This window comes from Tiliqua scincoides, chromosome 2 (genome assembly GCF_035046505.1).
Source record: "Tiliqua scincoides isolate rTilSci1 chromosome 2, rTilSci1.hap2, whole genome shotgun sequence".
Lineage (NCBI taxonomy): Eukaryota > Metazoa > Chordata > Lepidosauria > Squamata > Scincidae > Tiliqua > Tiliqua scincoides.
In genome coordinates this window covers 74362602-74379647 of record NC_089822.1, presented here as the reverse complement: position 1 = coordinate 74379647, position 17046 = coordinate 74362602, and the positions used below count along the sequence as shown (strand labels likewise).

The following is a 17046-nucleotide window of genomic DNA, read 5'->3' as shown; positions in this document are numbered from 1 at the left end:
GGGGAGAAGATAGAACTGGCTCTCAGTTACGGAAAAGCGAGAAATCCACTAATGAATCTGGTCCAACCACTGTTCATTAACTAATTATCCTGTGATAAATTCATTATGCTTCTAATTTTGGAGGCTCCCACTTTGTAACTAGCAGTCCAATTCTAACCTGGACCAGCCCAGAGTGTGCAACAGCATTGGCACAGTCTCTGCTACATGGTATGGGCCAGCCAGGGACCAGGCAGCAACAGAGAAGTAAGCAAAAAATGTACCTACTCCATCAGTGCCTGGTCCCCAATGGGCCTCACATCTGCACTAGCTTTGGCTGACATAAATCTGACTGCATAAAAGAGGGCGGGTTGAGCCCAGGCTGCGGCCATTGCCACCAATATCTGCTTCCAGCCCACTCTGAGCCTGTCCCAATCCCCAGCCTCCAGCTGTTTGCACTGGCAGTCCCAGTCTATGTGCTGTTGCAGCATCCTAATGCTGACTGAGTGGAAGTTCTGTCAGTGCAAGGCCAGACTTGAGATGCTTATTGTCTGAACTGAATGCATGATGTTTAGAATTGCACATACAACCTTTTAAAAAGCAGCATTTTTTTCTGCACTAGAATACATGTATCTGCTGACCTATAGAAAGTAATACAGGCTGAACCAAAAGTAGGTGGACAGTAAATGATAACATTTATTTTGAGATTACATATACAGTTATATTTACTAATGTAATTAAATATAATTTAATATAATATAACACAAACACCATAGTTATAATGAACACCATCATTATAGTATAACACTAACACAAACCCTATTCCACCTACTGTCCACCTACTTTTGGTTCACCCTGTATATTTACTATAGATACCAGAAATGTCTCTGTCACAGGAGGGCAGTTTCCAGTTAAACTGTGAATGATAGAAGAATGACAAGTGAATTGCAATGTTGCCATTTCAAAGAACAAATAATTTGTCATCTGTGGTAGCTCTCCTTCCTAACTGAATAAAAAAGTTGATTATAAATATAATAAATACCCCAGTTATGTGCCAGTAACTTCCTACCATCTTGGTTCAGTTGCTTCACAATTAATGCATCAAAATACATACAGATATTTAGATTCAAACACATATATTTAGAATTGGAGTGTAAGATATTAGCCTTTCTCCTAAACTACAGGAAAATAATTTCTTTGCACATAGGTTCTTAATTTCACACTAGGTTAGATAATGTACCTTGCTCATTAGCAAAATAGTGAGTTGAATTCAAAGAAAGTTAGCCATAACTAAGCCTTATTGAAATGATGAGTCTAAAGTTAACTGCAACTTACTTGTCTCATTAATTTCAATTTTATAAGTTCTTCTGACTAATTACAACCCAATGATTTACATATTTATTCAGAAGTCTCACTGAATTCAATGGGACTTTGTCCTCAGTAATTGCAATCCTAGCATCTTGTGTATGGAAATATGGCACTTTGTTACCCTTTAAAAATGCATTTTTGAATGAAGAAATGAAAAACCTTCAAAAATTATGCGAAATCAGCCAACACAATATCTGCCTGATGGAAGGTTGTGACTTAAATGCTATTTTCTAAGAGGAAGACAACTTACAAAGATATGTGGTTTGTTGATTTTTATAAAGATATCAAGGACTGATTTATTACAGTTCAGAACACTTAGAGTTTTCAGCATTAAATATGGGTCAAGAACCTCTAAATATGTCAACAAGTGACATTCATTAAAATAAATTACACAAAATGACACTTGTATTATAAGTTATGACACTACCATGGCTCTCATAAATAAAGAATGAGAAACTTTCACAGGAAAAATATTTCCCTGTACAATGCTGCAGATTTTGACATAGTCAATTCATCATTGTAGAAGTCAGACAAAGCACAGTCTGCTGTAGTCAGGAAGTTCATTACCTCATTAAAAATTACAGTATGTCTAGAACGCCTTTTTAAAATTTATTTTGTTAAACAAAATCACCAAAAGAGAAGGGAATAATCATCGTTAGGCTTCTCCATTACCATACAAACTGCTTTTTGAGTTAGAATTGAAGAGTAGTGAAGTGAAAGTTTTTAATGTCTTTGGTGCCAATGGACGTTTTCTTCCTGGGCAAAGAGCAGTCATAAAGGAAGGAGGTTAATTTGAATTGGTGCCACCATTGGAGAAAAAGGTTAAAAGGTGGTCCCAGTCTGTATCAAAAGCCTTTGCAGTTAGAATTTACTCTTTTTTTTTTAGATACAGGGGTAAACAATGTGAGTAATGTAATATATAAAATATAATATCAAAGATAAGACTCAGTTTTAGAAGGATTTCAAATGGCTGTTCTTAAGCATCTTTCTTTTAAAGATTTTTGCTAAATTTTGCAGTGACAGTAACTAGGACAGGACGAGTGAGATTGATCAGGGCTTGGTCAGATGCCTTATAAAGCATTAAAAATGTCACTTCTGGTTTCACAGAGAAACTGGAAGTAGCGTTTTTCACATTGTCGGGCCAAGTCTAAGCACAGAAGAGGCTGTGGACAGATGTTCGTGGCCGCTGCTGGGGTCAGAGGACCCTCCAGAGGTGAGGGGAGCAGAGTTCCCCTTGGCTCCGGGGGAGGGGGAAGTTTGCCTCACTTGACTGCAGGGGGTTCTGGAACGGAACCCTGCAGATATGCGGACACGCCTGTATAACAAAAAAAGAATGGGTGTGATTATAGGGACATGGCTATGGGGAGATCATCTGATCTTCTGCACTTTGAAATTTACCAATACACCACTCATTAAAACTATTACGACAGATGAGTAGAGATCCACTTTATTACTGGGAAAACCTGCTGAAAAAAGAAAAGCATTTTCTAGAGTGCCCAGAGCAAATTACTTAAATGAGCTTCCATTCAAAGCACAGTCAGCTGTAACTTGAAAAAGGGATGAGGTGAATACAGTCAATGTAAAATGAATTGTTGAGTTAGGAACTGGTGGTTCCCTGGTGGCTTGATGTCTCTATATCTGAATGTTTTATACCTAAGGCTAGAGACCTTGTTAAATCTTGTTTCATCAAGGTGGGGGACATGTAATACTGATGACATTTGGTAAATCTACACTCATCATAAATGGACAGTAGATGGCTTCTGTAAAAATATTATTTGAAGTTAAAACAAACAATATCAAAACTGTTTATATTTGTCCCAACAATTTAAACTGATAGCATCTTATATTAAAAAGCTCCACATATTAAGAAACAAATCTGGGAAGCCTGGAGAAATAGTATGGCTTTTAAAAAGATTCTGAGAAACAGTGCAGTATAAAGCTTCTCAACAATTTCAGACTACAATGCTATACATACTTACCTCGAAGTAACTGAAATCAGTGGGGTTTACTTTTGAGCAGCCATGCATAGTACTGCGCTGTAAGAACATTCCCTCAGTATCTAAGGCTGCAATCCTATACACACTTTCCTGGGGGTAAGCCTCAGTGAACACAATGGGACTTACTCCAAAGTCGACATGAATAGGATTGCACTGTAAGTTACTCACACTAACTTTGGTGTTCTACCTTGTTCTGAAGCTAGAACTCATGCCCTGTATTCCCTCTGTCCTTAGACACTATCCTTGCAAGTGTTCACATGTATTCAAGATCCAGAGTAAAACTATTTAGCAAGCGCTCCTGAAAACGTTTTCATCTTTTTCACTGTAATAAACATAGTATAAATATTGTGATCTTCCCATCTATTTGTAGCAATTATTAGAATTTGTTAGAAGTATTATACACTATTTTTGTACTGCCTATCCATATGTACAAATAAACTGCTCCTACAATGGAAATAATTTTTTTTAAATGTTTGCATATTAAGGTTTTTTTCATTTATTTTCCTACATTATTCCAATCTAAAAATACACATCCAATAATTCTAAATATTTTTGTCTTCTTTGGGATGGAGAAATTTGTATAAAAATAATTCTCAATCAAATTCTTGTCAGTTGTTGGCTAACCATTTCAGAATCTTTTTTTAATAAACTAAAATGAGTTATTTGACAGAATGTCTATTATATTTCTGTCTGATTCTGTGCAATGTGCATTTTAAATGTAATCCCTTTGAGGACAGATAGGCATGTCCAACATACCTCTTATTGGTAATTCTTTAGCACATATTTGTGATGGAAAGTAAATTCAAAATAGCATATTTTGTAATCCTGTATTTGTAAAAAAATGTGCAGTCAGCATCAGTTTCCTCGCTGTCTGATCATATGTTAGTCACAGTTTCTAGTGACAAAGGTATGGAACCAATCTGTCAGCAAACTAATTCACTGTGGATATCACTCAGTAATATTATCTGTATCTGGCAAGTGGGTGCAATAGAGGCAAGGCTGTAATGAGATAAAACTTGGTTATCCTGGTCCAGATGAACTGAAACAGGGCATAAACACTGAAACTATGTGTAGTGCACCAAAACACACAATAATGAGGCAGTAGTGAACAAATGCATTGAAACAGCCATGTAATTTATGTCAAGTAACTATTGATTGCTACGATAACAGCTAAGTAAGAAGGTGCCACGGTTACTTCATTTTACTCTAATCTTGAAATAAAAGATCAAATAAGCAATGCTCTTTAGTATCCCAACATGTCTTGGATAGTATAACCCCATGCATGTGTATGGAAGTGAGTCCCACCATGTTTAATGGGGCCAACATCAAGATAAGTAGGTATGTTATTGTTATCTTTATAGTCATTATACCAGGGGTGTCAAACATGCCAGCAGGTCAGATGTGGCCCCCAAAAGTAATTTATCTGGCCCCTGTTATAATTTGGTTCTCTAAGTGTGATAATTGGGATCTCTCATATCTTGAAATTATGAACAAGGTTTGCACATTTTCTCTTCTGCCATTTGCAGCTAATGAGTTTCTGTGTGAACAAAGTGCAAATTTCTGGCCATCATCTCCTTGATGATGTCACTTCCAGCCCTCAGCAGGTGCCATGAATGCTAACTTCAGCCCTCTGTATGAAATTAGTTTGACACCCCTGCACTATACTATAGTGCCATCAATGTTCATGGTGCTTTACAACAGAAGAGAATACAGGGCCCAGCACCGAGGGGTTCAGAATCTAAAATAGATACTACAAAGAAAGGGAGAGGAATGGTGGCAGAGAAGATGGGGAAGAACATGCAATTATTTAATGTACATGTATTTAGGTTTAGTTGCAAGTCAGATAAAGGGACTAGGGAGTAGTGCAAAAAAGGTAGATTTTGAACAGTGATTTGAGAGGAATAGGAAAAGGGTATCACTCAAGTGATCTGGGAGGGACTTCCAGGCATATGGTGCAGCAATGGAGAAGGAGCCCTTCAAACAGCTGAACATGGTGTTGCTAAAGGAACAAAACTCACAAGAATGAAGTAGTAGGATATGAGAGCAGAGAGGGCAGGAGGGGTGAGGCCATGGAAGGCTTCGAAAGTAAGGATTAGGAGTTTATTCTGCATCCAGCAGTGGGCAGGAAGCGAAGACAAATGAGACAGAATTTTTTCCCAATAAATTAATTGTTTGATAATGAACAGAATACATGATACATATTGATTAAGTACTCCTGAACTAATGTGTCTATTGATTTTTACAAATGACCTTTACGTATTCTCTAAGGCCTTACCAGCGGCGAGGGCAAGTGGCTACGCATGAACAAAGCTGTGCCTTAACTCTTAGAGAACAACTAGAAATTAATCATACAGAATGGCAAACAGGGGTGACAAGGGAGAGAAAGAAGACTCTTTAACTATTCTGTTGTAGACTTCTTTAAAACACTGCTTCATTGATAAGTTCATTTTATGCACATATGCATACATGTGGTTCATTCGTGGGTACAGTGAAAAACAAACTAATGAAATTGATTTGAACAGGCATAATCATTTCTCAAATTTTATAATTTTAGATTTTTAATGGCACAATCCTATGTATGTCTACACAGATGTCTCATTGTTAGGGGAGGTCTTTTTTTTTTTTTTGGTTGTTTTGTTAAAACACAACATACCACTTTTTTGGTGTTAAAATATCCAAACAAAACACTGCATTTTGGTGTTTAAGATATTTTCTAGAAATTAAAATAGATTAGTTTTTCAGTTAGAAATAATTCTGTGGCTGCATCTGCTGACACTGTATCATCTATCTACTACATTTTAAAAGCAATTATAATTTATTAAAATGTGCCCTTGGAATAAAAACACATAACCACCACAATTTGGTAATTTAATCAAAAAATTTAGGAAAAAATATAAAAAACAAAAAACTACTCATTATGTACAATGAAACTTACTCCCAAGAAAGTCTGTATAAGAATGCAGCCTTAGATTGCAATCCTAAACACATTTACTTAAGAGTCAGTCTCACTGAACATAATGGGACTTATTTCAGGGGAAAGTGCTCAGAGCGCTCTATTTGTAGAGTTATAAAAATCAACACTTTGTTTAGAAAATTTTATTGCTGTTTTACTTCCACAAAATTGAGTATTAGCAATAGGATCTATTTACTAAACAGATCATTCTGACATTGAGATATAGCTTTTTCTGGACATATTTTAGACAACTACATTAAAATCCTATATAAACAGTGCAAAAAAACCTGTACAGTAAAATATGTTCTTTTCACAATCTTAATGAATCCATAAACGTTTATGTTTTTAAATGACATAATAAATAGTGGGTAGTCAGCTATAGTATCATATACTTTAACAAGGCTCTAATTGAAAAAGAGAAAGCATTTATTCTCCAAATTATTTTAATATTTTTAAAAAGTGTAGAATATTGTTGAACATGCCTGAGTGTTCCCCTTAAACAGAAAATGTGTGAAAGTCAGCTAGATAATGCATAAGTTAATGTTCAGTATAATGACTCTTTGATTTTACTGCCTGCAGCAATATGTTTTTCAAATGCTTAAAGTTAATCAATACTTGCTTATATTTCAAGAATTGCATGACAACAGTGTTTTACATCACTGTCAAGCATCTCTACACTTCCAGAAAAAAAAATGGTTACTATAACCCTTCTCAATTTTATACAAAATTATTTTTGTAAGATTAGACCAAACAGGCAAAATTTCTTTAGTTCAGTTTTTTTTAAAATGTGAATATTAAAGGCTGAAGCTGCCAGTATTTTTAAACTTAACTATAATGGAACAGTTTTGGATTTCCACCACCTGTGATATTATTATTATTATTATTATTATTATTTTTGCTAATCTTCCCCTACTTCTAATCCCCAGAGACTTATCTGATGCACTGGTATCATAGAGGCAGCTGAGGCATCCTCCTGCACTAGCCCATTCCCTTTTTGCATTCAAAGCCATTACAGAAGCACCACAAGGCATCTTAGACAAGCATTATGTAAATTCCGTCTTCATGTCAGGAGTTCCCCAGAAAAACTAGATTTTGGCCAACCCTTCTTGCTGAGATTGGCATCTGTTAGGCTAGGTTGCAGGGTAGGGTAGGGTGTCCAGAATGTTCTCATTCAACCAGATGACCCTATGATATCAGCAATCCTAGATTTTTAAAGTTCATGCACAGGGATTCTCTGGGTTGTTGCCTCTTATTTGTTATTGATGTGCCATATTCATTAACAAAGGGCTCACCCATCCCTGCAACACTGTGAGTAGCTAGGGATAGGAAAGTACCCAGCAAATTGCACTCATGGATTATATTTTGTTTTCCCACCAGTTAAGTTTTGGGTCCCCTTCTTGGGAACCTCACAACTTGGTCAGTTCTATTTTATCTTTGACATGTGCCATGTTCTTTGACTCTCTGAATCCTCTCTATTTGCTTTGTTAACTCAGTTCTTTAATAAATTCCTTAAAACAAACTGATCACCCGTTTTACCTCACTTTATTCAGGAGATAGCAAGCTGCCATGCTTCTCAAACAACCCCCGGTCTTACTTCTGTTTATTTTGACTTTTGTGTAGATCAGCGAGAAAGGTTTTCCAGCTGACCTCTATCTGTCTGTCTTCTTTGCAGTGGTGGTGACAGAGTCCTATCAAATCCCCCAGACCAACCAGTGGGAAAGAAAAGGGGAGAGAGCAAGTTCAGGAGGCCTACCACCAGGCCTTACACCTGTTTTGCCTTTTGTCTGTGGCTTCCCTCAGGTATCTTCTTCCACCAGATTACTCTCATTTCTGTGATTCCGTTCATCACACTGGAATAGCACAATGAAACTTCTCTATTTTTAGAACTGATTCTCCATTCAAGGGTCAAGGCTATAATCTTTAGCTTTCAAGCTTACTGTTATTTGCCTTCAAGTAAATTTTCAAGCACATAAGTTTCTATATATACTACTATGGCCTTAGTCAGATACTGAAAAGCTCGTAGATCAGCCATCACTGCTACATAATTCTATTTTCAAAATAATGTTCTTCAGAACATTATGTTCACTCAGAATATACTCGTGCTTATATTGGATTCACTTCTCAAATACAAATTTGAGGTAATCAAAAGCCCAGGGGCAACTTCACCCTCTCAAAACTCATTTTCTACCTCTATTTGGAGAAATAGATTTGAAATGCAAAAATAATAGGATGCTATACACAGAAAAAACAAAGGCAGTGCTGGTCAAGGTACAGAAAGAAATACAAATTTTAACATCATTTACTCCGCTGGAAATCATGAGAAATTTTTTAAATAATTAAAAACAATACTGAAATGATAGCACACTCAGACCCCCCCCCCCCACACACAGGTATGTATCATTTATGTAAATTATTTCAGCAACAGGTATCTAGACTTATACTTAACAGTGTTCTATTCAACATTCTGTAGTATAATTCATTAATTTATGTAAGAAATGCAGAAATCCAGTACTATCACAACAGTGGTGGCTTCCAATAAAGCAAACATAACGATAACGGAGAAGTAGTATGCAAACTCCCAAGAGCACTCTACAGGGCACCCTTCCTACTTCTTGTTTGCCTGTTCCCTGCACCTCCGCTGCTCTCTTCCTGCTTCCCTCTTCTTTTCCCTCGTCTTGCACCCCACTGTTTCATAGCAATGTCCAAGTCCCACAGCAAGCCTAGGGAGACTTCACGGACATGCTTGGCCCACTAGAGAAGCCAAAGTCACAGAGCTATGTTGCAGACCAGCAGCTGTTGACTCATGGATCAGCACCAGTCCTCGGGTCACATGTTGAGAAGCACTGCTCTAGAGAGCCTATGGCATCAGTCAATGCCTTTAGTGAGAGAACTAGCTTCCACACTGCAAGTGGGTAAAGTGCTTTCAGTGCCTGTTCTTAAATTCACCTCTTGCCTGTAGCCCTTGGTTCAGGTTACAGACAACCATTCCCAGCCATAGCCATTTTGCTATGGTTTGAACCACTTGTATCCTAATCCCTTCCTCCCTACTAACCCCTCTAAGTTTCTCCCCTCTTTTTTATTCCCTGTTCCACCAGCCCTTTTTCAAGATTTCCTTTCTCCTTCCTTCCTTCTCTCTCCCCCTGTTCCTCACTGCTTTCTTTAGGGCTCCACTGTGTATGCATGTTATTGGTAGAATCACTCTTTCCTAGTTTAAGAGCGAGTGTGCTGGTACAGCGAGTTCAAACCCCCTACTTTGCTTCTTGAGCACTTTTCAGTAAACTTTGGAGCATCTTTACTTTAGCCTCCATTATCCTTCCACCACCGGACTGATTGGACATGCAACTGGCCAATACACTGGGTCTCTGAACATGACTATTTTCCCTAAGTGAACATGTTACTTGTGTTTTTTAAAAAGCACTGCCAGTAACAATGGTTACTGCATAACATTAAAAGACAAACACATTTGCTATGTTTCTTGCTATTTCTTGGTTAGCTGACACCATGCAGGAACCTAAAAATGAAAATGGAGAGATTCACAACTACATTTTGCATAACAATTCTTTATTCCAGTGATTTTTTTTAAATTAAAAAGGCACTGGAAAGGGAACCAGATTTGAACTGCATAATTAAACTATTTTTTAGTTGTATTTGATCATGATTTTGCACTTGTTCATTTCTTCCATATGCACATGAAAGTTTCACTCAAAACATCTGAGATTTTATGAAGATGGATGCTGGCAATGTGAGAGCCTAAAATATATGAACTGTTCATTGCTGAATAAATAAAAAGCTGTTTATGACTTTCATCCCTTAAGGTGTGTGAAAACATTAGTTTTTTTTACAAACATTATATTATTTCTGCCCTATGTGATCCAAACAGATACTTCAAGTGCATAATAAATGTCTGTGCTCATAACCTGAGCAACTGTTAGTAATTTTCTTGTTTTCAACTGTGGAGGATCTGAGCATCTCAGAGATGATATGTGAAATGAAAACAGGGCTACAAGAGTCATGTACCTCCAAAGACGTTATGCTCCATTTAGGTTCAGAAGACTCCTTAAAGAGCAGTCTTAATACTCCTTAAAGAGCAGTCTTAATAACTGAGGGGAAACACTGACTGGACACTCTCTTCATATTTTACTTAAAGGACCATTTATCCTCAACAACTGCAGGAGAAATTCTTTTTACAAAAATCTAGAGTAGTAAAACATTATTTTTAAATTAACCTTGCAAAGTAGTAATTCCAAGGAATTTTAACAGTCATATAAAAGTAGAAGTCATTGAGAAATCTGTAAGAATTCCACAACATAAATGCTATTTATTTTCTATGCATTTCAGATTCTCACAACTGTAAATTATATATTGCAATCAAAGTTTTGACCATTACAGCTTACCAGCTTTAACCTCTGCAAAGGTATCCTACTTGTATCTATTGGTGTCCTTTCTGTGACATTCCCAAATCTGACTTCAGGAATAGCGATTGCACACATAATATGAGCCCACCTGGAAATAACACCAACACACACAATAAGAAAGAAATGCAAGCATTTAAAAAAGTGGAGAGCAAAGGAAAACTATAATTACATCATTTTCCCAAAGCATTTTTTAAAATGTATAGTAAACTGTCCAGTACCCACTGTATTTTCAAAAGAGTATAGTAAATAAACTGTCAGCTTAATGGTTCTAGATCATTAAATGTTTAAATTTAATAAGTGCCCATCTAGTTATTTACTGTTCTGGAGAATTTTATCAAAAGTGAAACAAAGTAAATAAACGCTATCAGAAAATCTCATCACTTATACCTGTATATTTCTTAAATAGAAATGTAAAAATATATTCATTTATCCTGTGTTTTACAGTATATAGCATATTGTGCTTTTAATAATAACAGTAACAAAGACTGATCTAAAGAGCTATTGTAGGCATACCCAAAATATGTGTACCTTGTGGAAAGGTCAACTTCTTTTATTCAGAATGGTGCACATGACATGTTGCAAAATGATTCGGAAGCTCCCCTCTGTTTCAAAAAAGTTTGCTATGTGACATGGGGGGGGAGGTGGTGGCTGCTGCTTGAGAAAATCAGGCTCAGCCCTCCTGAGTATATGGTCTTAGATTCATATACTATATACACAATAGTTTTGGAAAAAAGGTTGGCATACATGAGCCTTGCCAGTCTCACCAAGAGGCCCTCACATTCCCTGAAAAAGTGCTCTTGAGTGCTAGGGGACTCTCCAAAATGGGATTCAACATAGTTTGTGAGGGTGCATCTGGACCTGGCCAGGTGGAAATTGCCTCTTCCCCAAAACATTTGATGATAGGCAATCAAATTCAAGTTAGAATTAAGGGCTTCTGTGAGGAGCCACTGCTTCAGATTGCAAGTAAAACACAAAAATAGCAATCCACAGTTTTCTGAAAGGTCATTTGCAACCTGTGTGGCAGTAGCATTCTTCTACAAACAGAAACCATTCACATGTTTTTCTTTCATGATTCTATTTTTAAGAAAGAAAGTGTGCAAAATTATTTTCATGCCCTTTGTGCTTTTGGTTGCAGATATCAAAGAAAAGCGTTACATTCCATTTAGCTGACATTTTCCTGTTCTATAGTTTGAAATTTGTTTACTTCCATCAGCACTCTGTTAAGAGATACTTGATGCTTAATTAACATTTTGCTAAGAAGCTGACTGAAGAGAAATTATAATACCCATTTCTACGTATTTTCAAACACTGGGCAGATGTCATTTAAATTTATCTTTATGACAATACTAAACTGGAGAATCAAAAGAAAGGAGAGAAAATTACAAGTGAGCAAATTCAGTTTAAGACCAAATCTCTAGCAAGGTTGGTTAGGATTGGATTAGGACTAGGCAAACCCAGGTTTAAATACCCACTTAGCCTAGAAACTCCTTGGGGGTCCTTTAGTCAGTCATTCTTTCTTTATATAATCTACCTCACAAAATTATTTGAGAAGATAAAAGGAGGTAACCTTTTAAACACCCCTGAGTTCCATGGAGGAAGGGTGGCATACAGTGGCATAGCTAGAGGAGATGCAGGGGTTGCAATTATACCTGGCTGCAGGCTGCCTAGGGGCAAAAGTTTGGCTACCCGCCCAAGCAATTGTGCCCCCCACTCCAATCACCATTCACACCTCTTGTAAAAAAGTGCTGAAAAACTGCATTATTTGCAAGAGGGGCAGCAGGGATCGTGGTCTGGCTACTTGCTCCGGGGACTTGGGGAGCAACCAAGCGCTTGGGGCGGCAACCAGGAGGGGGCTGGTGGAGAAGCAAGGGGAGCAAGCAGCCAGAGATTCCAATTGCTGCTCATGCCTCTTGGGGGGGGGGAAGGAGCAGATTTTTTAAATTTAAAATTTAAAAAAACGTGAGTGTGACATCACACCTGGAAGTGACATCACTTTTGGGTGTGATGTGAGGGGAGCCATCATTTTTAACTTTATCCCAGGCTCCAGGGTGGCTAACTACACCGCTAGTGGCATGCAACCATTCATCACACAACTATTTCAATTCCATTCCTTAAGAATCTTTAATGTACTGTATTTGACTTTGTTCTTAGGAAGCAGAATACAGGTCTTATAAGTAGTACAATGTCAGCTGCAGTACTATTTTAAGAGTCTGGGCCCAATCCTATTCAACTTTCCAGAACGGATGCAGGCACAATGCAGCCCATTTTTGCCCAGCCCACAAGTGTCCCCATTTGATCCCTGTTGCGTATATGCAATGTTGGGCAGAACGGCTTAAGGAGGCCTCCATGATTGTGCCTCCATCACAGCTGCATCACAGCCCCAACTCCCTATTGGCACAGCTGTATCTGTGTTGGAAAGTTGATTGGGCCCTGTACCTTCTAAAAAGTAAAAGTAACAAAACAAAACAGTTCAAGGTTTCAGATGGATTATTTTGTTGTTTGGTTATTTTGCTTTGTTAGTATCAAACAGTTTTGTTAATGGTGTGTTGTTTCCAACACAACTTTAGCAATACTATATTAAGCACCATAATCACAGAACTCCAGAGCCAAAGAAAATGCACTTGAATGGGAGATAACACAACAAGACCTGCCCGTGCAAACAATGACAAATGAGCTTTCATTTGCTTCTTTTATACTGTCATCAGTAAAAGCTGAGTGTGGAATATTTAAGCATGAGAGGATGATAAAACAAAACTTGTATGTTAGCCCATAAAATGTATTACAGAGTAGCAGAAACCTAACTTCGCAACTTAATTGGAAGCTACCTGCACCTTTCAGGAATAGAAGAGAGGCCCATACACTAGTTCATTTCTGCAGAGATAAAGGAATATTGTAAATTGCATTTTGAAGCTGTCTTTGTGTGAGTCTGCTAACTGTGATTTGAAACCCAACATTAAACTTGCTGTCTGCATGAGAAGGTAGTAATGCAATACCAATCTTCTATTGAAATTTCCAACGGTTCTTCTAAAAACCAATGAAATCCAGTTTTTCTCCAACAGACAGCCGACTAATCAGAATAACTGACAGAAACATAGGGAAAATGCTAATTTTTGCAAATACAGTGTCAGCAGCTTCTGAAAAAAAAATGTCAAACATAAAATTCTCCAAAGTTGCTAAAATGGAGAGATAATAGCAATGGCAGTTATCAGAATTTAAGGTGGTTTATTTATTGTGGTCCATAAAGCAACAACTAGGAAAATATGAATAAAAAATAAGGAACTAGAAGTCAGTTGCAGAGCTGGTTTTTAAAAATGCCATAGTTATCTATGGGCTCTTTATAAATAACGTTTGACTCCAAGGCAATCTGCAAACGCTTATTCTGTATCTCTACAGATCACTAGTAACAGGGTCTGAATTGAGGTTAAACTACTGCTCTCTGATTACATTGTGTCATATAACCATGTTTTGAGTCAACCAGAAAATAGACCCAGCCACAAACAGCACACTGGTGTAGACAAACAAGTGGTAAAACCCCCAACCAGAGGCACCAAGATGTCAATAAAGTGACAAAGGTGAAGCTATGCAAATTTGATTTCATTGGCTGAGCCACTTACTTTTTGTCAGTAGTTTGCTTGAGTGCTCCACCTCTCAAATTACAAAGACAACATTCCTTCAAAAGAAATGGAAAAACAATTAATCTTAACTGGTCAAAAGCTATCAATACTAATACACTCTTGATTGTAAGGAATAAATAGTTAATACTGCAAAAGAATGATTTTAAAACATAACTTTGTAGAGCTAAGCACCTCTGTTTTCATGGAGGTACTCAAGAGCTTTAAATCATGTCCCTCAAAAAACGTGATGGTGTACTCTGAGCAGAAATCAGGTGATGGTGTAGTATGAGCAGGGTATTGCTCTAAAGATTTGATTTGTCTAGATTTGACTGAGGGTAAAACCTGAATTGAGATGTTAGTTGATATAAATTAGTTATGTGACTGATATACATTTTATTACTAATAATGGCTAATATCCCCACCTGTTATGCAAGAAACCAGGTTCAATTCCCCCCATTATCCTTGGGGAATGAGTTGCAGCTCAATGGTAGAGACCTCCCTATTTTCCCTATGAAAATCACCCCAAATTGCTGTTTGTTTTGTAGAGGGGAAACTTTACAGGTAACCATGAGCACTGCTGACCCAACCCTGAGGCAAGCTGAAGTGTGTTGTATCAGGGTTGATTGCAAAAGGTCCCAAGGGGTGGCAGATTCAAAGTGCACTTCATTCCAAGACTGCCACTGCCACTGCCACCTCCTTCCAGCCTGCTACTGATGCAAGCTAGATTGATCTGCTTCCCTCTTGCCCAAGTGAGAAATGGATGATCCCCCTCCTTACCTTGCTCTTCTCTCAGTTTCCTTAAAGCCAGAAGTACAGAAGTGAAGACTTAAACAGAAGTCTTCTGCTTACTATGTACAGGCACTAAATTTACAGTCTTATTTACAGGCACTATGTGAAAGAGCTTCTTCCTTCATGTCCAATAAAACTGCAAGTCTTCCACTTCAGAGTTTGACAAAATGAGAACCAAGACAAGGAGTGCTTTTCTAGAGAGACATGCCAGAGCTGGCGGCTGAGGCATCCCTATGGGGTGGCACTCCCAGGCACACCCACATTTTACCTAAAGTTTTCCCTAAAGATAACAGCAAGATGAGGAGTGATTTTCATTTGAAAAACAACATGAGGAAAAGGACTAACTTCCCTTCTTTTGTATGATAGTTCTGATCAATTCAACTCTAGACTGGAATTAGGTTTTATTGGTGAAGTCACACATCCTTACACACATGATCTTTTTTTTTTTTACCCTGAACAGCTCTCAAACAAATGAAATATATTGAATGTGACACACTTCTCAGCAGAAGAATAGAATAGGTTTTTTTGCCCCCTCAGTTCTGGCAACTTCTTAGAAATGCTGAAAGTTATGTAAGAAGTTAATGAACCTGTGACTAGAAATGGTGATATTGTTTAATATCATTTTAATCCACATGGTCAACATTATCATTCTAGATTACAATATTCATGTTTCTACCTTTAAAACACCAATCTTTGTTATGTTGCTTCATTCACTAGAAGGCATCCCACTTTCCTCCATATTAGTGCCTCTCAAATACTTGCAGGTTCTTATCATATACTCCCCATACAATCTCCTTTCCTCTAAGCTGTGTTAAGCTTCCCTAGTTTTCCATGAACTCAGACATTTTTAATCCTTCCATAATATTTGTTGCTCTTCTATGTATTCTCTCTCCTCTATCTATGTTGTTATCATAATGAGATGCTGTAATCCATATACAAGTGTATGCACCAGCATAGCCACACTGAAGCTCTGTTGAGAAGCATTATTCTTTATCACCGCAGCATCAGCATTATGATCCACACACTAGTAGAAAAACTACTGACAAAATGGTATAGAAATTAGTTTTTCAACCAGCTCTTCATTAAATGCAGTATTTATAATTTTCAGGGTTATTTCAGATGCTTGAAATCCCACCATCTGAAAGCAGTAACATGGAGGAAGTAACACTTGACTTCCTACATCCATGGCTACAATTATGGTTTCTTGATGGCAATAAATGTTGCTGCATTCCAGTTCCTGCCCTCCAAACTCCTGTATAATTCCTATACTGAGCAAAACTGCCTCACTACAATTACCTATGATTTTCTCACTACCAACCAAATCTAAACAATACCCGGTCCACATCATGTTTGACCTATCTACATCTTTTATGATAATATGACCAATTCCTTCTCCTTGAACCCCTTCATACTGTAGGCCTTCAGGGTTTTGTTCCCAACCTGTTAGCCTCCTGTCAAGCCTGTCATTCATCGTTTCCTCCTTTGCCTTCTTGTACAGGGATTATTCACGCTTCTGTTCTTGGCTATTCTGCCCATTCACATAATATCCTTGGCTTCCAGTACCAGCTGTACACTTACAATACACAGATAAAGCTCACTATTCTAATCCTTCTCTCTTCTATCCAATTGCACATCTTCAAATGCCTCTTTGGTATTCCCACTTCAGATGTTTACCTGGATATTTCCTGGATGTCTTTTTGCTATCTCAGATACACTAAGTTGAAGAACAAATTCTTCATTTTCCCTCCCAAGCCTTCCTATCCATGATTACTCTCCATATCAATTGACAATTTCAACATCTACTTTGTCAATCAGACACAATCTGATCTTTAATTTATCTTTATCTTTCATTTCTAACTGTCTTTTGTTCCTTTCACTGATGTCTTGTCAACATCCTCCTTGTCCAAACTCCTTGTTCTTTAAAGATCTCCATG

At 37.5% G+C, this 17046-nt stretch overlaps 1 protein-coding gene across 4 annotated transcripts in view; it reads right to left on the bottom strand.

The window, feature by feature from the left end:
- KDM4C (lysine demethylase 4C) overlaps positions 1–17046 on the bottom strand; it is a 269343-nt gene that overhangs the window by 56797 nt on the left and 195500 nt on the right. For all 4 annotated transcript variants that reach the window (XM_066613903.1, XM_066613905.1, XM_066613906.1 and 1 more), the window contains exons 17-18: positions 14324–14379; positions 10689–10797 (exon numbers count right to left, since the gene is read on the bottom strand). In XM_066613903.1, the coding sequence (XP_066470000.1) occupies positions 10689–10797; positions 14324–14379 (165 nt within the window). The remainder of the gene's footprint in view (positions 1–10688; positions 10798–14323; positions 14380–17046) is intronic.